This window comes from Coregonus lavaretus (assembly GCF_964263955.1).
Source record: "Coregonus lavaretus genome assembly, chromosome: 32".
Lineage (NCBI taxonomy): Eukaryota > Metazoa > Chordata > Actinopteri > Salmoniformes > Salmonidae > Coregonus > Coregonus lavaretus.
The window spans coordinates 22,335,518-22,354,159 of record NC_140019.1 but is presented as its reverse complement, the minus strand read 5'-3'; the positions used below and the strand labels follow the sequence as shown (position 1 = coordinate 22,354,159).

General features: G+C 44.9%; 1 protein-coding gene across 1 annotated transcript in view; it reads right to left on the bottom strand.

Annotated features, from left to right (window-relative positions):
- LOC311107223 (relaxin receptor 1-like) overlaps positions 1-18,642 on the bottom strand; it is a gene marked incomplete at both ends in the record, with an annotated part of 92,171 nt that overhangs the window by 23,591 nt on the left and 49,938 nt on the right. The window contains one exon of the mRNA XM_084149714.1: positions 14,183-14,266. Coding sequence (XP_084005840.1) covers positions 14,183-14,266 — 84 coding nt within the window. The remainder of the gene's footprint in view (positions 1-14,182; positions 14,267-18,642) is intronic.

Genomic DNA, 18,642 nt, shown 5'->3' with positions numbered 1-18,642 from the left:
AACTGAGTTAGGTTTGTAGGCCTCCTTGCTCGCACACGCTTTTTCAGTTCTGCCCACACATTTTCTATACGATTGAGGTCAGGGCTTTTTGATGGCCACTCCAATACCTTGACTTTGTTGTCCTTAAGCCATTTTGCCACAACTTTGGAAGTATGCTTTGGGTCATTGTCCATTTGGAAGACCAATTTGCGACCAAGCTTTAACTTCCTGACTGATGTCTTGAGATGTTGCTTCAATATATCCACATAATTTTCCTTCCTCATGATGCCATCTATTTTGTGAAGTGCACCAGTCCCTCCTGCAGCAAAGCACCCCCACAGCATGATGCTGCCACCCCCGTGCTTCATGGTTGGGATGGTGTTCTTCGGGCTTGCAAGCTCCCCCTTTTTCCTCCAAACATAACGATGGTCATTATGGCCAAAGAGTTCTATTTTTGTTTCATCAGACTAGAGGACATTTCTCCAAAAAGTACGACCTATGTCCCCATGTGCAGTTGCAAACCGTAGTCTGGCATTTTTATGGCGGTTTTGGAGCAGTGGTTTCTTCCTTGCTGAGCGGCCTTTCAGGTTATGTCAGTATAGGACTCGTTTTACTGTGGATATAGATACTTTTGTACCTGTTTCCTCCAGCATCTTCACAAGGTCCTTTGCTGTTGTTCTGGGATTGATTTGCACTTTTCGCACCAAAGTACGTTCATCTCTAGGAGACAGAATGCGTCTCCTTCCTGAGCCGCATGACGGCTGCGTGCTCCCATGGTGTTTATACTTGCGTACTATTGTTTGTACAGATGAACGTGGTACCTTCAGGCGTTTGGAAATTGCTCCCAAGGATTAACCAGTCTACAATTCTTTTTCTGGGGTCTTGTCTGCTTTCTTTTGATTTTCCCATGATGTCAAGCAAAGAGGCACTGAGTTTGAAGGTAGGCCTTGAAATACATCCACAGGTACACCTCCAATTGACTCAAATGATGTCAGTTAGCCTATCAGAAGCTTCTAAAGCCATGACATCATTTTCTGGAATTTTCCAAGCTGTTTAAAGGCACAGTCAACTTAGTGTATGTAAACTTCTGACCCACTGGGATTGTGATACAGTGAATTATAAGTGAAATAATCTGTCTGTAAACAATTGTTGAAAACATTACTTGTGTCATGCACAAAGTAGATGTCCTAACCGACTTGCCAAAACTATAGTTTGTTAATTTGTGGAGTGTTGAAAAACGAGTTTGAATGACTCCAACCTAAGTGTATGTAAACTTCCGACTTCAACTGTACCTTTATCATGGCTGTGTAATGAATACCTTTGTCATGGCTGTGTAATGAAACCTTTATCATGGCTGTGTAATGAAAACTTTTATCATGGCTGTGTAATTAATACTTTTATCATGGCTGTGTAATGAATACTTGATATAGACATGGTTTATGACTGAAGGGGATTTACAGTATTCCCTTGGATGAATTTATGATGTATTTATTTACACATGTCAACAAACTCTAAACGTTATTCTCAACAGACTTGGTAATACCTGTGTGACCACACTATTAACTGCATTCTGTGGTTTTCTCTTGTTAAATCATTGTTAACAGCCATTTTAATTATGATCTTTCTTATTTGAAACATATTAAATCAATCAGGTTATGATCCATTTGGGGGTTGGAGTAAGGGGGGGGGGGGGGGGGGGGTAGAAGGATTACTTTATCCTATCCCAGGTGTTCCTTAAAGAGATGGGGTTTCAAATGTCTCCGGAAGGTGGTGAGTGACTCCGCCGTCCTGGCGTCGTGAGGGAGCTTGTTCCACCATTGGGGTGCCAGAGCAGCGAACAGTTTTGACTGGGCTGAGCGGGAACTATGCTTCCGCAGAGGTAGGGGAGCCAGCAGGCCAGAGGTGGATGAACGCAGTGCCCTCGTTTGGGTGTAGGGACTGATCAGAGCCTGAAGGTACGGAGGTGCCGTTCCCCTCACAGCTCCGTAGGCAAGCACCATGGTCTTGTAGCAGATGCGAGCTTCAACTGGAAGCCAGTGGAGTGTGCGGAGGAGCGGGGTGACGTGAGAGAACTTGGGAAGGTTGAACACCAGACGGGCTGCGGCATTCTGGATGAGTTGTAGGGGTTTAATGGCACAGGCAGGGAGCCCAGCCAACAGCGAGTTGCAGTAATCCAGACGGGAGATGACAAGTGCCTGGATTAGGACCTGTGCCGCTTCCTGTGTAAGGCAGGGTCGTACTCTCCGAATGTTGTAGAGCATGAACCTACAGGATCGGGTCACCGCCTTGATGTTAGCGGAGAACGACAGGGTGTTGTCCAGGGTCACGCCAAGGCTCTTCGCACTCTGGGAGGAGGACACAATGGAGTTGTCAACCGTGATGGCGAGATCATGGAACGGGCAGTCCTTCCCCGGGAGGAAGAGCAGCTCCGTCTTGCCAAGGTTCAGCTTGAGGTGGTGATCCGTCATCCATACTGATATGTCTGCCAGACATGCAGAGATGCGATTCGCCACCTGGTTATCAGAAGGGGGAAAGGAGAAGATTAGTTGTGTGTCGTCAGCGTAGCAATGATAGGAGAGGCCATGTGAGGATATGACAGAGCCAAGTGACTTGGTGTATAGCGAGAATAGGAGAGGGCCTAGAACTGAGCCCTGGGGGACACCAGTGATGAGAGCACGTGGTGCGGAGACAGCTTCTCGCCACGCCACTTGGTAGGAGCGACCGGTCAGGTAGGACGCAATCCAAGAGTGAGCCGCGCCGGAGATGCCCAGCTCGGAGAGGGTGGAGAGGAGGATCTGATGGTTCACAGTATCAAAGGCAGCAGACAGGTCTAGAAGGACAAGAGCAGAGGAGAGAGAGTTAGCTTTAGCAGTGCGGAGAGCCTCCGTGACACAGAGAAGAGCAGTCTCAGTTGAATGACCAGTCTTGAAACCTGACTGGTTTGGATCAAGAAGGTCATTCTGAGAGAGATAGCAAGAGAGTTGGCTAAAGACGGCACGCTCAATAGTTTTGGAGAGAAAAGAAAGAAGGGATACTGGTCTGTAGTTGTTGACATCAGAGGGATCGAGTGTTGGTTTTTTGAGAAGGGGTGCAACTCTCGCTCTCTTGAAGACGGAAGGGACATAGCCAGCGGTCAAGGATGAGTTGATCAGCGAGGTGAGGTAAGGGAGAAGGTCACCGGAGATGGTCTGGAGAAGAGAGGAGGGGATAGGGTCAAGCGGGCAGGTTGTTGGGCGGCCTGCCGTCACAAGTCGCAAGATTTTATCTGGAGAGAGAGGGGAGAAAGAAGTCAAAGCATAGGGTAGGGCAGTGTGAGCAGGACCAGCAGTGTCATTTTACTTAACAAACGAGGATCGGATGTTGTCAACCTTCTTTTCAAAATGGTTGACGAAGTCATCCACAGAGAGGGAGGAGGGGGGGGGGGGGGGGATTCAGCAGGGAGGAGAATGTGGCAAAGAGCTTCCTAGGGTTAGAGGCAGATGCTTGGAATTTAGAGTGGTAGAAAGTGGCCTTAGCAGCAGAAACAGATGAAGAAAATGTAGAGAGGAGGGAGTGAAAAGATGCCAGGTCCGCAGGGAGTTTAGTTTTCTTCCATTTCCGCTCAGCTGCCCGGAGCTCTGTTCTGTGAGCTCGCAATGAGTCATCAAGCCACGGAGCTGGAGGGGAGGACCGAGCCGGTCGGGAGGATAGGGGACATAGAGAGTCAAAGGATGCAGAAAGGGAGGATAGGAGGGTTGAGGAGGCAGAATCAGGAGATTGGAGGGAGAAGGATTGAGCAGAGGGAAGAGATGATAGGATGGAAGAGGAGAGAGTAGCGGGAGAGAGAGAGCGAAGGTTGCGACGGCGCATTACCATCTGTGTAGGGGCAGAGTGAGTAGTGTTGGAGGAGAGGGAGAGAGAAAAGGATACAAAGTAGTGGTCGGAGACTTGGAGGGGAGTTGCAGTGAGATTAGTAGAACAACAGCATCTAGTAAAGATGAGGTCAAGCGTATTGCCTGTCTTGTGAGTAGGGGGGGGGGGACGGTGAGAGTGTGAGGTCAAAAGAGGAGAGGAGTGGAAAGAAGGAGGCAGAGAGAAATGAGTCAAATGTAGACGTAGGGAGGTTGAAATCCCCCAGAACTGTGAGGGGTGAGCCATCCTCAGGAAAGGAACTTATCAAGGCGTCAAGCTCATTGATGAACTCTCCAAGGGAACCTGGAGGGCGATAGATGACAAGGATATTAAGCTTAAATGGGCTAGTGACTGTGACAGCATGGAATTCAAATGAAGAGATAGACAGATGGGTCAGGGGAAAAATTGAGAATGTCCACTTGGGAGAGATGAGGATTCCTGTGCCACCACCCCGCTGACCAGATGCTCTCGGGGTATGCGAGAACACATGGTCAGACGAGGAGAGAGCAGCAGGAGTAGCAGTGTTTTCAGTGGTAATCCATGTTTCCGTCAGCGCCAAGAAGTCGAGGGACTGGAGGGTAGCATAGGCTGAGATGAACTCTGCCTTGTTGGCAGCAGAACGGCAGTTCCAGAGGCTGCCTGAGACCTGGAACTCCACGTGGGTCGTGCGTGCAGGGACCACCAGGTTAGAGAGGCAGCAGCCACGCGGTGTGAGGCGTTTGTGTAGCCTGTGCGGAGAGGAGAGAACAGGGATAGGCAGAGGCATAGTTGACAGGGTGCAGCAGATGGCTACAATAATGCAGAGTAGATCGGAATGAAATGAACTAAACATCTGGGAAAGGAGAGAGCGGGGCCTCCCTCACCACAACTCCCAAATATAACTCTCCCAACTTCCACCTCAGAAACTATAATTGTTGTAAACTACAGCGGTTCAATGTTTTCTAGGAATAGACTAACTTAGTTTATTCAGCTAGCTAACTAGGTGCAGTATTATTCCGTGAAAAACGTCCGGGCACCTCGTCATAAGACGCCACAGCCAGCTAGCATGCCGGTCTCCAACAACACGGTTTAGCGCCAATACTCGGCCACAACAAACCACCAGTGTATCAACACGCAAGCAGATCGTTCGTGTCCGTGTCTAACGTTGTGGGTTAGTCCCGACAGCTTGAGCGAGTGCGTCGTCAACTTATTCAGCCAGTTAGTTAGCTAGAATAGTTAGCAAACTAGCTAGCCATTGCTTTCAGACAAAGAAGAACCCCTCCTTTCACGGCACGAACACACAGAGAGAGCCAAACAAACGTTAACTAGTCACCCATGTCCCGAATTCCTTGAACGACTCGGGCTATCAATATGTAAAAAACAAAACACAAGTGTAGGTTATGACTTACCCCTACCCCAATGCTGCTCATTACCTCACGCATCCCATTCAGTGCCTGTAGATTCTTTGGTCTACACACATAATCTGCCCACGGGAGATTAGGCATTGCTAAACCATGTTATTTAAAAAATATATATTGCTAAAATGTTACATGTGACTCCTATAATATCTAGGTAGAAGTAATCTATCCTCACAGAAATTAATTACAGTAAAGCTACAAAACTTGAATTTATTGTCCTGCATTAAAATAGGTGGGGCAAAGTTCCGACTGAGAAAATAAGTTTTGAACGGTCATCCAAATCGGAATTCCAAGTCGGGAACTCGGGCACTTTCTAGATCTCCGACCTGAAGATCACTGATGTCATGATTCAACCTTGTTTTTTTTCTGAGTTCCCAGTTGTGTTGAAAGCACCATTAATCCAGAGAATACCAGACTTTGATGACAAAATTTGCCCACAAGAAGGACCGTCGCGCCACCTTCCTGTTCAAGTGAGCACAGCACAACAACGGTGAGTCCCAAAATGTATTGTATGCTGCTGTATAAATTATGTAATATGCCAGGGAGATATGTATACTGTAGCTAAGACAGTAATACTAAGTGTACGTTGTGTAGTAAGCTGTTAGTAGCCCATGTGCGTCACCCTAATAATTTGGTCCCTTTCACCGTCAGAATTTAGCCTACTGTTCTCACTTGGTGGTGCACATGTAGCCTATAGCCAGAAATGTCATCATCGAATACTGTAAGAGCTTTCTTTGTCTGCTTAGAGAGGGCTGCCCACCCTTTATTTATCCTACGGTTCTGACTAGGTGTACAGGGAGAATACTGTAAGAACGGCCTATTTTCAGAATTATGTCGCTGTACATTTCAAAAGTGCTGAACAAAATGGCATTTTCCCTGTTTTGTTGCCTTACAACCTGGAATTAAAATGGATTTTTGTGGGGTTTGTATCATTTGATTTACACAACATGCCTACCACTTTGAAGATGCAAAATACATTTTTGGGTGAAACAAACAAGAAATAAGACAAAAAAACTGAAAACTTGAGCGTGTATAACTATTCACCCCCCCCCCCCCCAAAGTCAATACATGGTAGAGCCACCTTTTGCAGCAATTACAGCTGCAAGTCTCTTGGGGTATGTCTCTATAAGCTTGGCACATCTAGCCACTGGGATTTTTGCCCATTCTTCAAGGCAAAACTGCTCCAGCTCCTTGTCAAGTTGGATGGGTTTTGCAGGTGTACATCAATCTTTAAGTCATACCACAGATTCTCAATTGGATTGAGGTCTGGGCTTTGACTAGGCCATTCCAAGACATTTAAATGGTTCCCCTTAAACCACTCAAGTGTTGCTTTAGCAGTATGCTTAGGGTCATTGTCCTGCTGGAAGGTGAACCTCCGTCCCAGTCTCAAATCTCTGGAAGACTGAAACAGGTTTCCCTCAACAATTTCCCTGTATTTTGCGCCATCCATCATTCCTTCAATTCTGACCAGTTTCCCAGTCCCTGCTGATGAAAAACATCCCCACAGCTTGTTCTCGGGGTGATGAGAGGTGTTGGGTTTGCGCCAGACATAGCGCTTTCCTTGATGGCCATAAAGCTCAACTTTAGTCTCATCTGACCAGAGTACCTTCTTCCATATGTTTGGGGAGTCTCCAACATGCCTTTTGGCGAACACCAAACGTGTTTGCTTATTTTTTTCTTTAAGCAATGGCTTTTTTCTGGCCACTCTTCCGTAAAGCCCAGCTCTGTGGAGTGTCCGGCTTAAAGTGGTCCTATGGACAGATACTCCAATCTCCGCTGTGGAGCTTTGCAGCTCCTTCAGGGTTATCTTTGGTCTCTTTGTTGCCTCTCTGATTAATGCTCTCCTTGCCTGGTCCGTGAGTTTTGGTGGGCAGCCCTCTCTTGGCAGGTTTGTTGTGGTGCCATATTCTTTCCATTTTTTTATAATGGATTTAATGGTGCTCCGTGGGATGTTCAAAGTTTCGGATATTATTTTATAACCCAACCCTGATCTGTACTTCTCCACAACTTTGTCCCTGACCTGTTTGGAGAGCTCCTTGGTCTTCATGGTGTCGCTTGCTTGGTGGTGCCCCTTGCTTAGTGGTTTTGCAGACTCTGGGGCCTTTCAGAACAGGTGTATATATACTGAGATCATGTGACACTTAGATTGCACAGGTGGATTTTATTGAACTAATTTTGTGACTTCTGAAGGTAATTGGTTGCACCAGACCTTATTTAGGGGCTTCATAGCAAAGGGGATGAATACATATGCACGCACCACTTTTCCGTTATTTATTTTGTATAGTTTTTTTGCAAAAGAAAATTAATTTCACTTCACCAATTTGGACTATTTTGTGTATGTCCATTACATGATATCCAAATAAAAATCAATTTAAATTACAGGTTGTAATGCAACAAAATAGGAAAGACGCCAAGGGGGATGAATACTTTTGCAAGGCACGTCCATCTTAGCTTGTTCATTAATGTCTTAGTCGAAATTACGGATTGCCTCTTATGCGCTCATCGTTCCCTTATGCCATAGTTTGTACATCTGTGTGGTGACTTAAAGAAGAGTAAAGTTGAGGCCTCAACATCTTGCAGAATTTTTCTGAACAAACATCTATCTGAATCTATTTTTATTTTATGTACTTTTTACCCCAATTTCGGGATATCCAATTGGTAGTTACAGTCCTGTCCAATCACTGCAACTCCCGTCCTCCGAAACACAACCCTGCCAAGCCGCACTGCTTCTTGACAGACTGCTCACTTAACCCGAAAGCCAGCCGCACCAATGTGTTGGAGGAAACACCGTACAACTGGCAACCGAAGTCAGCGTCTATGCACCCGGCCCGCCACAAGGAGTCGCTAGAGCACGATGGGACAAGGACATCCCTGCCGGCCAAACCCTCCCCTAACCCGGACGGCACTAGGCCAATTTTGCGCCGCCTCATGGGTCTACTTGTCGCAGCCGGCTGTGACACAGCCTGGGATCGAACCCGGGTCTGTGGTGACGCCTCAAGCACTGCGATGCAGTTCCTTAGACCGCTGCACCACTCAGGAGGCATCTATCTGAATTTCTGTTGGTGTCCATTTTGAAAGTGCTGAACGAATAAGCCTACCTCGTTGCAGCTCGTTTGCTTGCACTTGCTTATACTAACAGTTTGTGGGCACTCTTTGTCACCGTTATAGTGCAACTAATGTATTGTTTAGTGTTGTGTTGTGTTGTGTTGTGTAGTGGCTTTTCTGGCATGCATAAAAAATATATATAATTGAGTTTGCCACACCAAGATTTACATGCTAAAATCGCCACTGACAACACCACAACAGATTCCGGAGAAAATGAGCGAAAGGGAAAGTCTATCATTGTAGGCAGATTGATGGTATAAAACGATGTTAAAGAACATACTTTTATATAACAATGAAATGTGAAACATAACTGTGTCTCACATTTAGCATGAAATGGATGTGGAGAGAGCAAATGGCCTAGGATTGTGTTTTTCTGTCAAATACTTTTGAAGAGCACTAATTGTAGATGAGCACGCCCCATATCCTACACAGAGTGCTATATGGACATCTGATGAAAGGCCTAATTTAAATGTGATACTCTTATCATCTATTAATGATGAAAACTCATTTCTGTTGCCGTGACATTTTGCATTGTGCACTGATTGGCAACAACTAAATACATAATTATGTCCCAATAAATACTTTTACTTTGAAACATCCAGAGAAGCAATATCCATCTTCATATCCATGCCCAAAAGTAATGAACATGATTCGATTAGATTTTGGGGCCTATTGAAGGTAAAACAACTGAAGGAGTCATACTGCTCCAGACAGTGGTGGAGTCCATTCATTGTTCATTTCTATCATAGTTTATGACCGTTTTGTTCTAATGTTCATTGAAAAAAGCCATATTTGACCATATCACTTCAAGACAATAACAATTGATAAACCTTTGTGTGGTCTTTCAAACCTGAGTGTGTAATAATATGAATTCATTTAATGCGGACCCCAAGAAGGAGCTGCTGCTAAGTTAGCCCAATAGGAAAGCTACACTGATCAAAAATGTAAAGTGTTTGTCCCATGTTCAATAAGCTGAAATAAAATATCCCAGAAATGTTCCACACGCACAAAAAGCTTATTTCTCTCAAATTTTGTGGACACATTTGTTTACATCCCTGTTAGTGTGCATTTCTCCTTTGCCAAGATAATCCATCCACCTGACAGGTGTGGCATATCAAGAAGCTGTTTAAGCAGCATGATCATTACACAGGTGCACCTTGTGCTGGGGACAATAAAAGGCCACTCTAAAATGTGCAGTTTTGTTACACAACACAATGCCACAGATGTCTCAAGTTTTGAGGGGGCGTGTAATTGGCATGCTGACTGCAGGTGTGTCCACCAGAGCTGTTGCCAGATAATTTTATGTTCATTTCTCTTCTATATGTCGCCTCCAATGTTGTTTTAGAGAATTTGCCCCATTGTGGCGGTGGGGTTATGGTATGGGCAGGCATAAGCTACGGACAACGAACACAACTGAATTTTATCGATGGCAATTTGAATGCACAGAGATATCGTGACGAGATCCAGCTGCATGAGGAAAATGGTGGTCACACCAGATACTGACTGGTTTTCTGATCCACGCCCCTACCTTTTTTCTAAGATATCTGTGACCAACAGATGCATGTCTGTATTCCCAATCATGTGAAATCCATAGATTAGGGCCTAATTAATTAATTTATTATTTACTGATTTCCTTATATGAACTGTAATTCAGTAAATTATTAGAAATTGTTGCATGTTGCGTTTATATATTTTTTCAGTATAAATGGGAATAGTTTGTATTGTGTCATTTCAATGGAAATGGTTGCCATGAGATGTTTGAAATAGCCTATTCTATAGGGATGGCTCAACATCTATTTTGAGTGCAAAAATGCATGTTTCACTATAGCTATAACCACTGAGAGGAACTTCTGAGAGGAACTTCATACAAGTGGGTTGAGAATGCAAGGCTGTTCAGGCCAAATCAATGGGATAAACCCACAATGATACATTCTTACTACTTGGGTCTTCAGTCTGTGACAAAAGGACAGGTAATCCTCTCTTCTAGCTCGAAATGAAAACACATACAAGCTCAATCTTGTTTTATGCTAATAGTCCTGAAAATTTGCACAAAGCATGGAAAAAGGTCATTTCATTACTCAGCCCCCTGGTCTTGGAATTCCCTCTAAGCCAACCTAAAACTCCAGGACATGGTGTCCCTGGAGGAGTTTAAAGGACAAATAGATGAACAGGTTGTTGAGACATACTGTAGTTGTTTCTAGTTGTCACCCGATGTCACTAGTTTGCGTTGCAGTATGTAAGGAAGCATGTTGTTTTACTTCACACACATGCCTGCACGCACACACACACATCCACGTTTGTTTGCTGTTGTGTTTGTGCTGTTGTCAGAGTCTTCTGTCTGTGTTGTCTGTTTTGTCTTACATCGTTTTTTGTTAAAATTATTTTATCCCAGACCCCATCCCCACAGGAGGCCTTTTGCCTCTTGCCAAGCCGTCATTGTAAATCATTATGTGTTCTTAATTGACTTGCCTGGTTAAATAAATAAAAAAGAATCGGGTAGCAATATTGCAGAACTTGTATTCTTGTTTGCAGGGAATTGGATTTGGAGTCAGTGGTACATGACATGACTTGAGTATGGAAAAAAAGTACATTTAAATTCAAGCGTGATGCAAGACAATGCAATCACAAAGCATTTCTGTGAGGTGTGCTTTACTCTGTTGCAACGCTTTTACGGAAGTCGGCTTGATATTGCTGTTTACTTTGTGAATCAGGTGAATCACTGACTCTACCTTTAACGATGATGTAACAGTAACATTTTACTTGAAGCAGCTTGTTATAGACATTCATAGCAACTTATAGATGCAGTCATAGTGCAATATGATACTGATATCGCTCGAATATATCACAGTAAAGGTATTTCTCATGCCATATCACATTATCATCCTGTAGTTTCATAATATCGTTAGACTTTTCTATGCTGGAGGTTGTCTCCCTGTTGCAACTTGTATTAAACATAATTTATTTATGATTGACTTGTTCCGAGAACCCTCTTCTCTTGTATTCACCTGAAAATCCCCTTTACAGACTCAAACTTTTAAACTGTTTAATATTTGTATTATAAGTATAAAACACTTGGACTCAAACTTGAGAAGAAAAGTTGAATGTTGATGACTTCACTAAAGTAGCCTACATACTCTAAGATAATACGTTAAAATGTATGCACACATGACTGTAAGTCGCTTTGGATAAAAGCGTCTGCTAAATGGCATATTATTATTATTATTATTATAAGATACCCTCAGTGGAGGTTACAACGTCAAGAAAAAGAGAACCATTCAAGATCTCTGATACTACATTCACTTTATGAGTCTTAACAGCTTCTAAATCTACATAAACTAAAATATGTGTAGTAAACAATTATTAAGCATGTGCGACAGGTTATTATTATTATTATTATTATTATTATTATTATTATTATTATTATAATTGCCAATGTAATTGCTTTCACTGTCTGCATAACTGTTTTTTAATCACAAAGTCTATGAACATAATTCAGCCCAGACAAACATTACATGGATGTCCAATAAATAATATGAAGTGAATATACAATTCACTGTGAATCAGCAGAAGATACACCCACAGTACAGTGCATTCGGAAAGTATTCAGACCCCCTTGACTTCCACATTTTGTTACGTTACAGCCTTATTCTAAAATTGATTAAGTTGATTTTTCCCTCACCAATCTACACACAATACCCCATAATGACAAAGCAAAAACTTGTTTTTATAAATATTAGCACATTTATTAAAAATACAAAACTGAAATATCACATTTACATAAGTATTCAGACCCTTTACTCAGAACTTTGCTGAAGCACATTTGGCAGCGATTACAGCCTAGAGTCTTTTTGGGTATGACGCTACAAGCTTGGCACACCTGTATTTGGGGAGTTTCTCCCATTCTTCTCTGCAGATCCTCTCAAGCTCTGTCAGGTTGGATGGGGAGTGTCACTGCACAGCTATTTTCAGGTTTCTCCAGAGATGTTAGATCGGGTTCAAGTCTGGGCTCTGGCTGGGCCACTCAAGGACATTCAGAGACTTGTACCACTCCTGCATTGTCTTGGCTGTATGCTTAGGGTTGTTGTCCTGTTGGAAGGTGAACCTTCGCCCCAGTCTGAGGTCCTGAGCGCTCTGGAGCAGGTTTTCATCAAGGATCTCTCTGTACTTTGCTCCGTTCAACTTTCCCTCGATCCTGACTAGACTCCCAGTCCCTGCCACTGAAAACATCCCCACAGCATGATTCTGCCACAACCATGCTTCACCGTAGGGATGGTGCCAGGTTTCCTCCAGACGTGACGCTTGGTATTCAGGCCAAAGAGTTCAATCTTGGTTTCATCAGACCAGAGAATCTTGTTTCTCATGGTCTGAGTCCTTTGGGTGCCTTTTGGCAAACTCCAAGCAGGCTGTCATGTGCCTTTTACTTACTAGTGGCTTCCGTCTGGCCACTCTACCATAAAGGCCTGGTTGGTGGAGTGCTGCAGAGATGGTTGTCCTTCTGGAAGGTTCTCCCATCTCCACAGAGGAACTCTGGAGCTCTGTCAGAGTGACCATCGGGTTCTTGGTCACCTACCTGACCAAGGCCCTTCTCCCCCGATATCTGAGTTTGGCCGGCCAGCCAGCTCTAGGAAGAGTCTTGGTGGTTCCAAACTTCTTCCATTTAAGAGTGATGGAGGCCACGGTGGTCTTGGGGACCTTCAATTCAGCAGAAATGTTTTGGTACCCTTCCCCAGATCTGTACCTCGACACAATCCTGTCTCGGAGCTCTACGGACATTCCTTCGACCTCATGGCTTCGTTTTTGCTCTGAAATGCACTGTCAACTGTGGGACCTTATATAGACAGGTGTGTGCCTTTCCAAATCATGTCCAATCAATTGTATTGACCACAGGTGGACTACAATCAAGTTGCAGAAACATCTCAAGGATGACCAATGGAAACAGGATGTACCTGAGCTCAATTTCGTGTCTCATAGCAAAGGGTCGGAATATTTTTTAATTTCATATAAATGTGCAAAAATTTCTAAAAACCTGTTTTCGCTTTGTCATTATGGGGTATTGTATGTAGATTAATAAGGGAAAATGTCATTTAATCCATTTCAGAATAAGCCTGTAACGTAACAAAATGTGGAAAAAGGGAAGGGGTCTGAATACTTTCCGAATGCACTGTATATGGGTATTTGCATGGTAGTATTCCTCTCAAGAAGTCTTCAAGAAATGTTCCTCTAGACTGAGTTTTGAAGTTATCATAAAACTGCCACAAAAAAGATGGATGGATATTTGTTTTATTCAAAGCTACAGATCCAGTAGGTAGGTTGTCATTCTGCACTAATATACTTGCTCATTGGTTCTTGAATACACTTTACCCAACTTACCTGTCATAAGCATAATGGATATTGGAACAAGGGAAGGCAGAGTACACTGAGTAGCCCTTTCCTGCAGTCAAATGACCTAGTGGCCTCATGGGTGGAATGTTATTCATATATTTCATAATTTCATAATTAATCAACATATATATATATTTTTTACGAAACTCCGGTTTTTTTCATAGTTTTGATGTCTTCACTATTATTCTACAATGTAGAAAATTGTAAAAAATAAAGAAAAACCCTTAAATGAGTAGGTGTTCTAAAATATTTGACCGGTACTGTATATCTTTATCTGACATGGTACAGGTGTCTTATTTTTCTTAAGCCCATAACCATGTGTGAGGTGTATACTTTTGTTACAAAATAGATTTGTTGAAGACCAAGAAACACTCTGTGTGACCTTGATTTAGCCCACTGCAGTAAAAGGTTAACTTTCATATACTTACAGCATTTATCAGACTTGGTCCCGATGTCGATGTTGGGCATCCCAAAATACTTGTCAAAAAGATGGGGCCAACCGTTGTTATCTCCTAGGAAACAAAATATCAACACATTATTTTACTGGTCAGAAATAATACAAAGTAAAACCCTTGAGCAAACATCAACGTTGTATCATACTTTTATTAATCATTTAGATATGCAGGCCAAGGTGTCATTTAATGCCTTCTACAAGACAGCAGGAATAAACTACTTTCAGCCTGGCATCAGCTTGATATCCATAACCCAGCCAGTAGGCCTCAAGTTTTGACACTGCAGATTCTCCCTCAAGATGTCTGGGGCTTAGCCTAGATGTCAATCTGTTTCTGCTCTCTTGCCAACTCCTTATGGAGCAGCCATGTTTGGCTTGACAATGACAGCAATGGAGTTGGCAGGAACACTAACATATCTGGGGCCAGGCTTTCCAGGGTTCATTCGTTGAACCATGAGGAGATAAATAGATTGCCTATTTCGGTAGATCAATCTGGAATTAAGTTTGGGTTTGCCGATATAAATACTACAAGCTTTTAGGTCAATCTATCTCAATAGATCTGTTTTAAAAAATTGGACAAAACTTCCTTAGACACAGAAAGAAGTCATTATGTTAACACGGAAAATGTGTCATTTCTAACAGCTCCCTCATTACCAGTGCAAATGGATGTGCTGTTTTTGCTGCCTTCCAACCTACTGCAGCATCATCAATCACGAGTGTCACAGATTTCAAAAGTTCAGCATTGATTTTCTGCTTCAGTGATAACATTCAAGTTAGGGCCTTAAAGCTACGGGCTATCTTTGGCTACTTGTTATGGGCATCAGTATGGTCTTTCAGTGAGTAACAACCTCCTCTGTATCCTGGCTTCATGCACCAGTTTCATGCCCAAATGGATGTGACGTACTTTGATAATACTCTTACATCCTACTCATATTAATTAGACCAATAGAACCCTCCATGCAGTTTCTGAGTGAAAAATACATTCCTCAACCCACGTCATGTCGCACGGCTGAACTGCTGAGCTCTTCCCATGATTAAAATGGTAGCTACTCAGGAGAGTTTGCACTACGGAATCCCAATAGTCAACCTTTAAAATATCATCATGACCCGGAGGCTGCATCTCATCTCATCATGGGTCAGGTGACGGTGTACTGTTCAACAACAGTTTAAATCAATCAGCCAATGCATTTTTTAAACCATATGTTATTATTTGCGACGTGAGCAACTATTTCCCTGTTTTGTTGCACTAAACTTATTTAAAGGCTTTTAATAAGATCCAGTGTTTGTGCGCTTGGCTGCTACAGGTTCAAGAAATTCCTTGTAGAGCATTGACACAAACACATTAAATCAAGGTGTACTATTCAAGAACAGATTTCCAACATGTGGAAATACAGTGGCTTGCGAAAGTATTCACCCCCCTTGGCATTTTTCCTATTTTGTTGCCTTCCAACCTGGAATTAAAATGGATTTTTGGGGGGTTTGTATCATTTGATTTACACAATATGCCTACCACTTTGAAGATGCAAAATATTTTTTATTGTGAAACAAACAAGAAATAAGACAGAAAAACAGAAAACTTTAGCGTGCCCCCCCCCCCAAGTCAATACTTTGTAGAGCCACCTTTTGCAGCAATTACAGCTGCAAGTCTCTTGGGGTATGTCTCTATAAGCTTGGCACATAGCCACTGGGATTTTTGCCCATTCTTCAAGGCAAAACTGCTCTAGCTCCTTGTCAAGTTGGATGGGTTCCACTGGTGTACAGCAATCTTTAAGTCATACCACAGATTCTCAATTGGATTGAGGTCTGGGCTTTGACTAGGCCATTCCAAGACATTTCAATGGTTCCCCTTAAACCACTCAAGTGTTGCTTTAGCAGTATGCTTAGGGTCATTGTCCTGCTGGAAGGTGAACCTCTGTCCCAGTCTCAAATATCTGGAAGACTGAAACAGGTTTCCCTCAAGTATTTCCCTGTATTTAGTGCCTCCATCATTCCTTCAACTCTGACCAGTTTCCCAGTTCCTGCAGATGAAAAACATCCCCACAGCATGATGCTGTCACCACCATGCTTCACTGTGTGGATGGTGTTCTCGGGGTGATGAGAGGTGTTGGGTTTGCGCCAGACATAGCGTTTTCCTTGATGGCTAAAAAGCTCAATTCTAGTCTCATCTGACCAAAGTACCTTCTTCCATATGTTTGGGGAGTCTCCCACATGCCTTTTGGCGAACACCAAACGTGTTTGCTTATTTTTTTCTTTAAGCAATGGCTTTTATTTGGCCACTCTTCCGTAAAGCCCAGCTCTGTGGAGTGTACGGCTTAAAGTGGTCCTATGGACAAATCCTCCAATCTCTGCTGTGGAGCTTTGCAGCTCCTTCAGGGTTATTTTTGGTCTCTTTGTTGCCTCTCTGATTAATGCCCTTCTTGCCATGTCCGTGAGTTTTGGTGGGCGGCCCTCTCTTGGCAGGTTTGTTGTGGTGCCATAGTCTTTACATTTTTTAATAATGGATTTAATGGTGCTCCGTTGGATGTTCAAAGTTTCAGATATTTTTTTATAACCCAACCCTGATCTGTACTTCTCCACAACTTTGTTCCTGAACTGTTTGGAGAGCTCCTTGGTCTTCATGGTGCCCCTTGCTTAGTGGTGTTGCAGACTCTGGGGCCTTTCAGAAGAGGTGTATATATACTGAGATCATGTGACACATAGAGTGCACACAGGTGGACTTTGTTTAACTAATTATGTGACTTCTGAAGGTAATTGGTTGCATCAGATCTTATTTAGGGGCTTCATAGCAAAGGGGGTGAATACATATGTGTCACACCCTGGCTCTGGGACTCATTATGTTGAGCCAGGGTGTGTTCATTCTATGTTTGTATTTCTATGTTGGCCTGAGTGACTCCCAATCAGAGGCAACGAGTGTCAGCTGGTGCTGGGTGTCTCTGATTGGGAGCCATATTTAAACTGTGTCTTTCCCTTTGTGGTTGTGGGTTTTTGTTCGTATTTGGTTTGTGTGAAACCGTTAGACATCACGTTATCGTCTGTTGTTTTGATCGTGTGATCATTCGTTTAATAAATATGTTCACCCTCAACGCTGCGCTTTGGTCTCTCCCTGACAATCGTGACAGAAAAACCCACCAGAACTGGACCAAGCAGCCTAGTGAGGAGCAGAAAGGGTGGACTTGGGAGCAATGGAGGAAGAGCTTCGACTGGGTCAAGCCTATTGAGGAGCTGAATAGCGGGAGTTGGAGGCAGAAGAGCGAGAGATGGTCGAGGACTATAGAGGCCTGGCCCACGGGGAGGAGAGACCCCCAGAACATTTTTAGGGGGGGGCTCACGACGTCGGGGCAGCAGGAGGCCGCGATAGAGCGGTCCAGCGGGTTGGCAGAGGAGGCCGCCAGGTTACGGGAGTCACTGGTCACCAGGGGGAAGGAGGATGTAGAGGCACGGCGAGAGGTACTGGCGTGTGTTGCCAGTCCGGTCCGGCCTGTTCCTGATCCCCACGTAGGGCCAGTGGTGTGTGTTCCCAGTACGGTCCGGCCTGTTCCTGCCACTAGCACCAAGTCAGTGGTGCGAGTCGTCAGCCCGGCGCGGCCCGTTCCTGCTCCCCGCACCAAGTCAGGGGTGCGCGTCGTCAGCCCGGTCCGGCCCATTCCTGCTCCCCGCACCAAGCCTACGGGGTGCGTCGCCAGCCCAGCCCGGCCTGTCCCTGCTCCACGCACCAAGCCTACGGCGTGCGTCGTCAGCCTGGTAAGGCCCGTTCCTCCTCCACGCACCAAGCCAGGGGTGCGTTTCGTCAGCCCGGCGCGGCCCGTTCCTGCTCCCCGCACCAAGTCAGGGGTGCGCGTCGTCAGCCCGGTCCGGCCCATTCCTGCTCCCCGCACCAAGCCTACGGGGTGCGTCGCCAGCCCAGCCCGGCCTGTCCCTGCTCCACGCACCAAGCCTACGGCGTGCGTCGTCAGCCTGGTAAGGCCCGTTCCTCCTCCACGCACCAAGCCAGGGGTGCGAGTCGTCAGCCTGGTAAGGCCCGTTCCTCCTCCACGCACCAAGCCAGGGGTGCGCGTCGTCAGCCTGGTAAGGCCCGTTCCTCCTCCACGCACCAAGCCAGGGGTGCGCGTCGTCAGTCCAGCACAACCCGTGCCTGGGTCACCGGTGCCTGGTAAGGTCCCGGTCAACTGCTCCACTACGGAGCTGAAGCTATCCGCTCCACCAGTGTGCAGTCCAGCTCCGGTCAGCAGGGCCAGACCGGACCAGGGGTACTTTGGGGGTTTAGAGAAGGAGTGGGGATCAGGCCCGGAGCCGGATCCGCCGCCAAGGCGGAGTGCCCACCCGGTCCCTCCCCTGTTTTGTTTAGTTGAGGCGCGGTCGCAGTCCGCGCCTTTAGGGGGGGGTACTGTCACACCCTGGCTCTGGGACTCATTATGTTGAGCCAGGGTGTGTTCATTC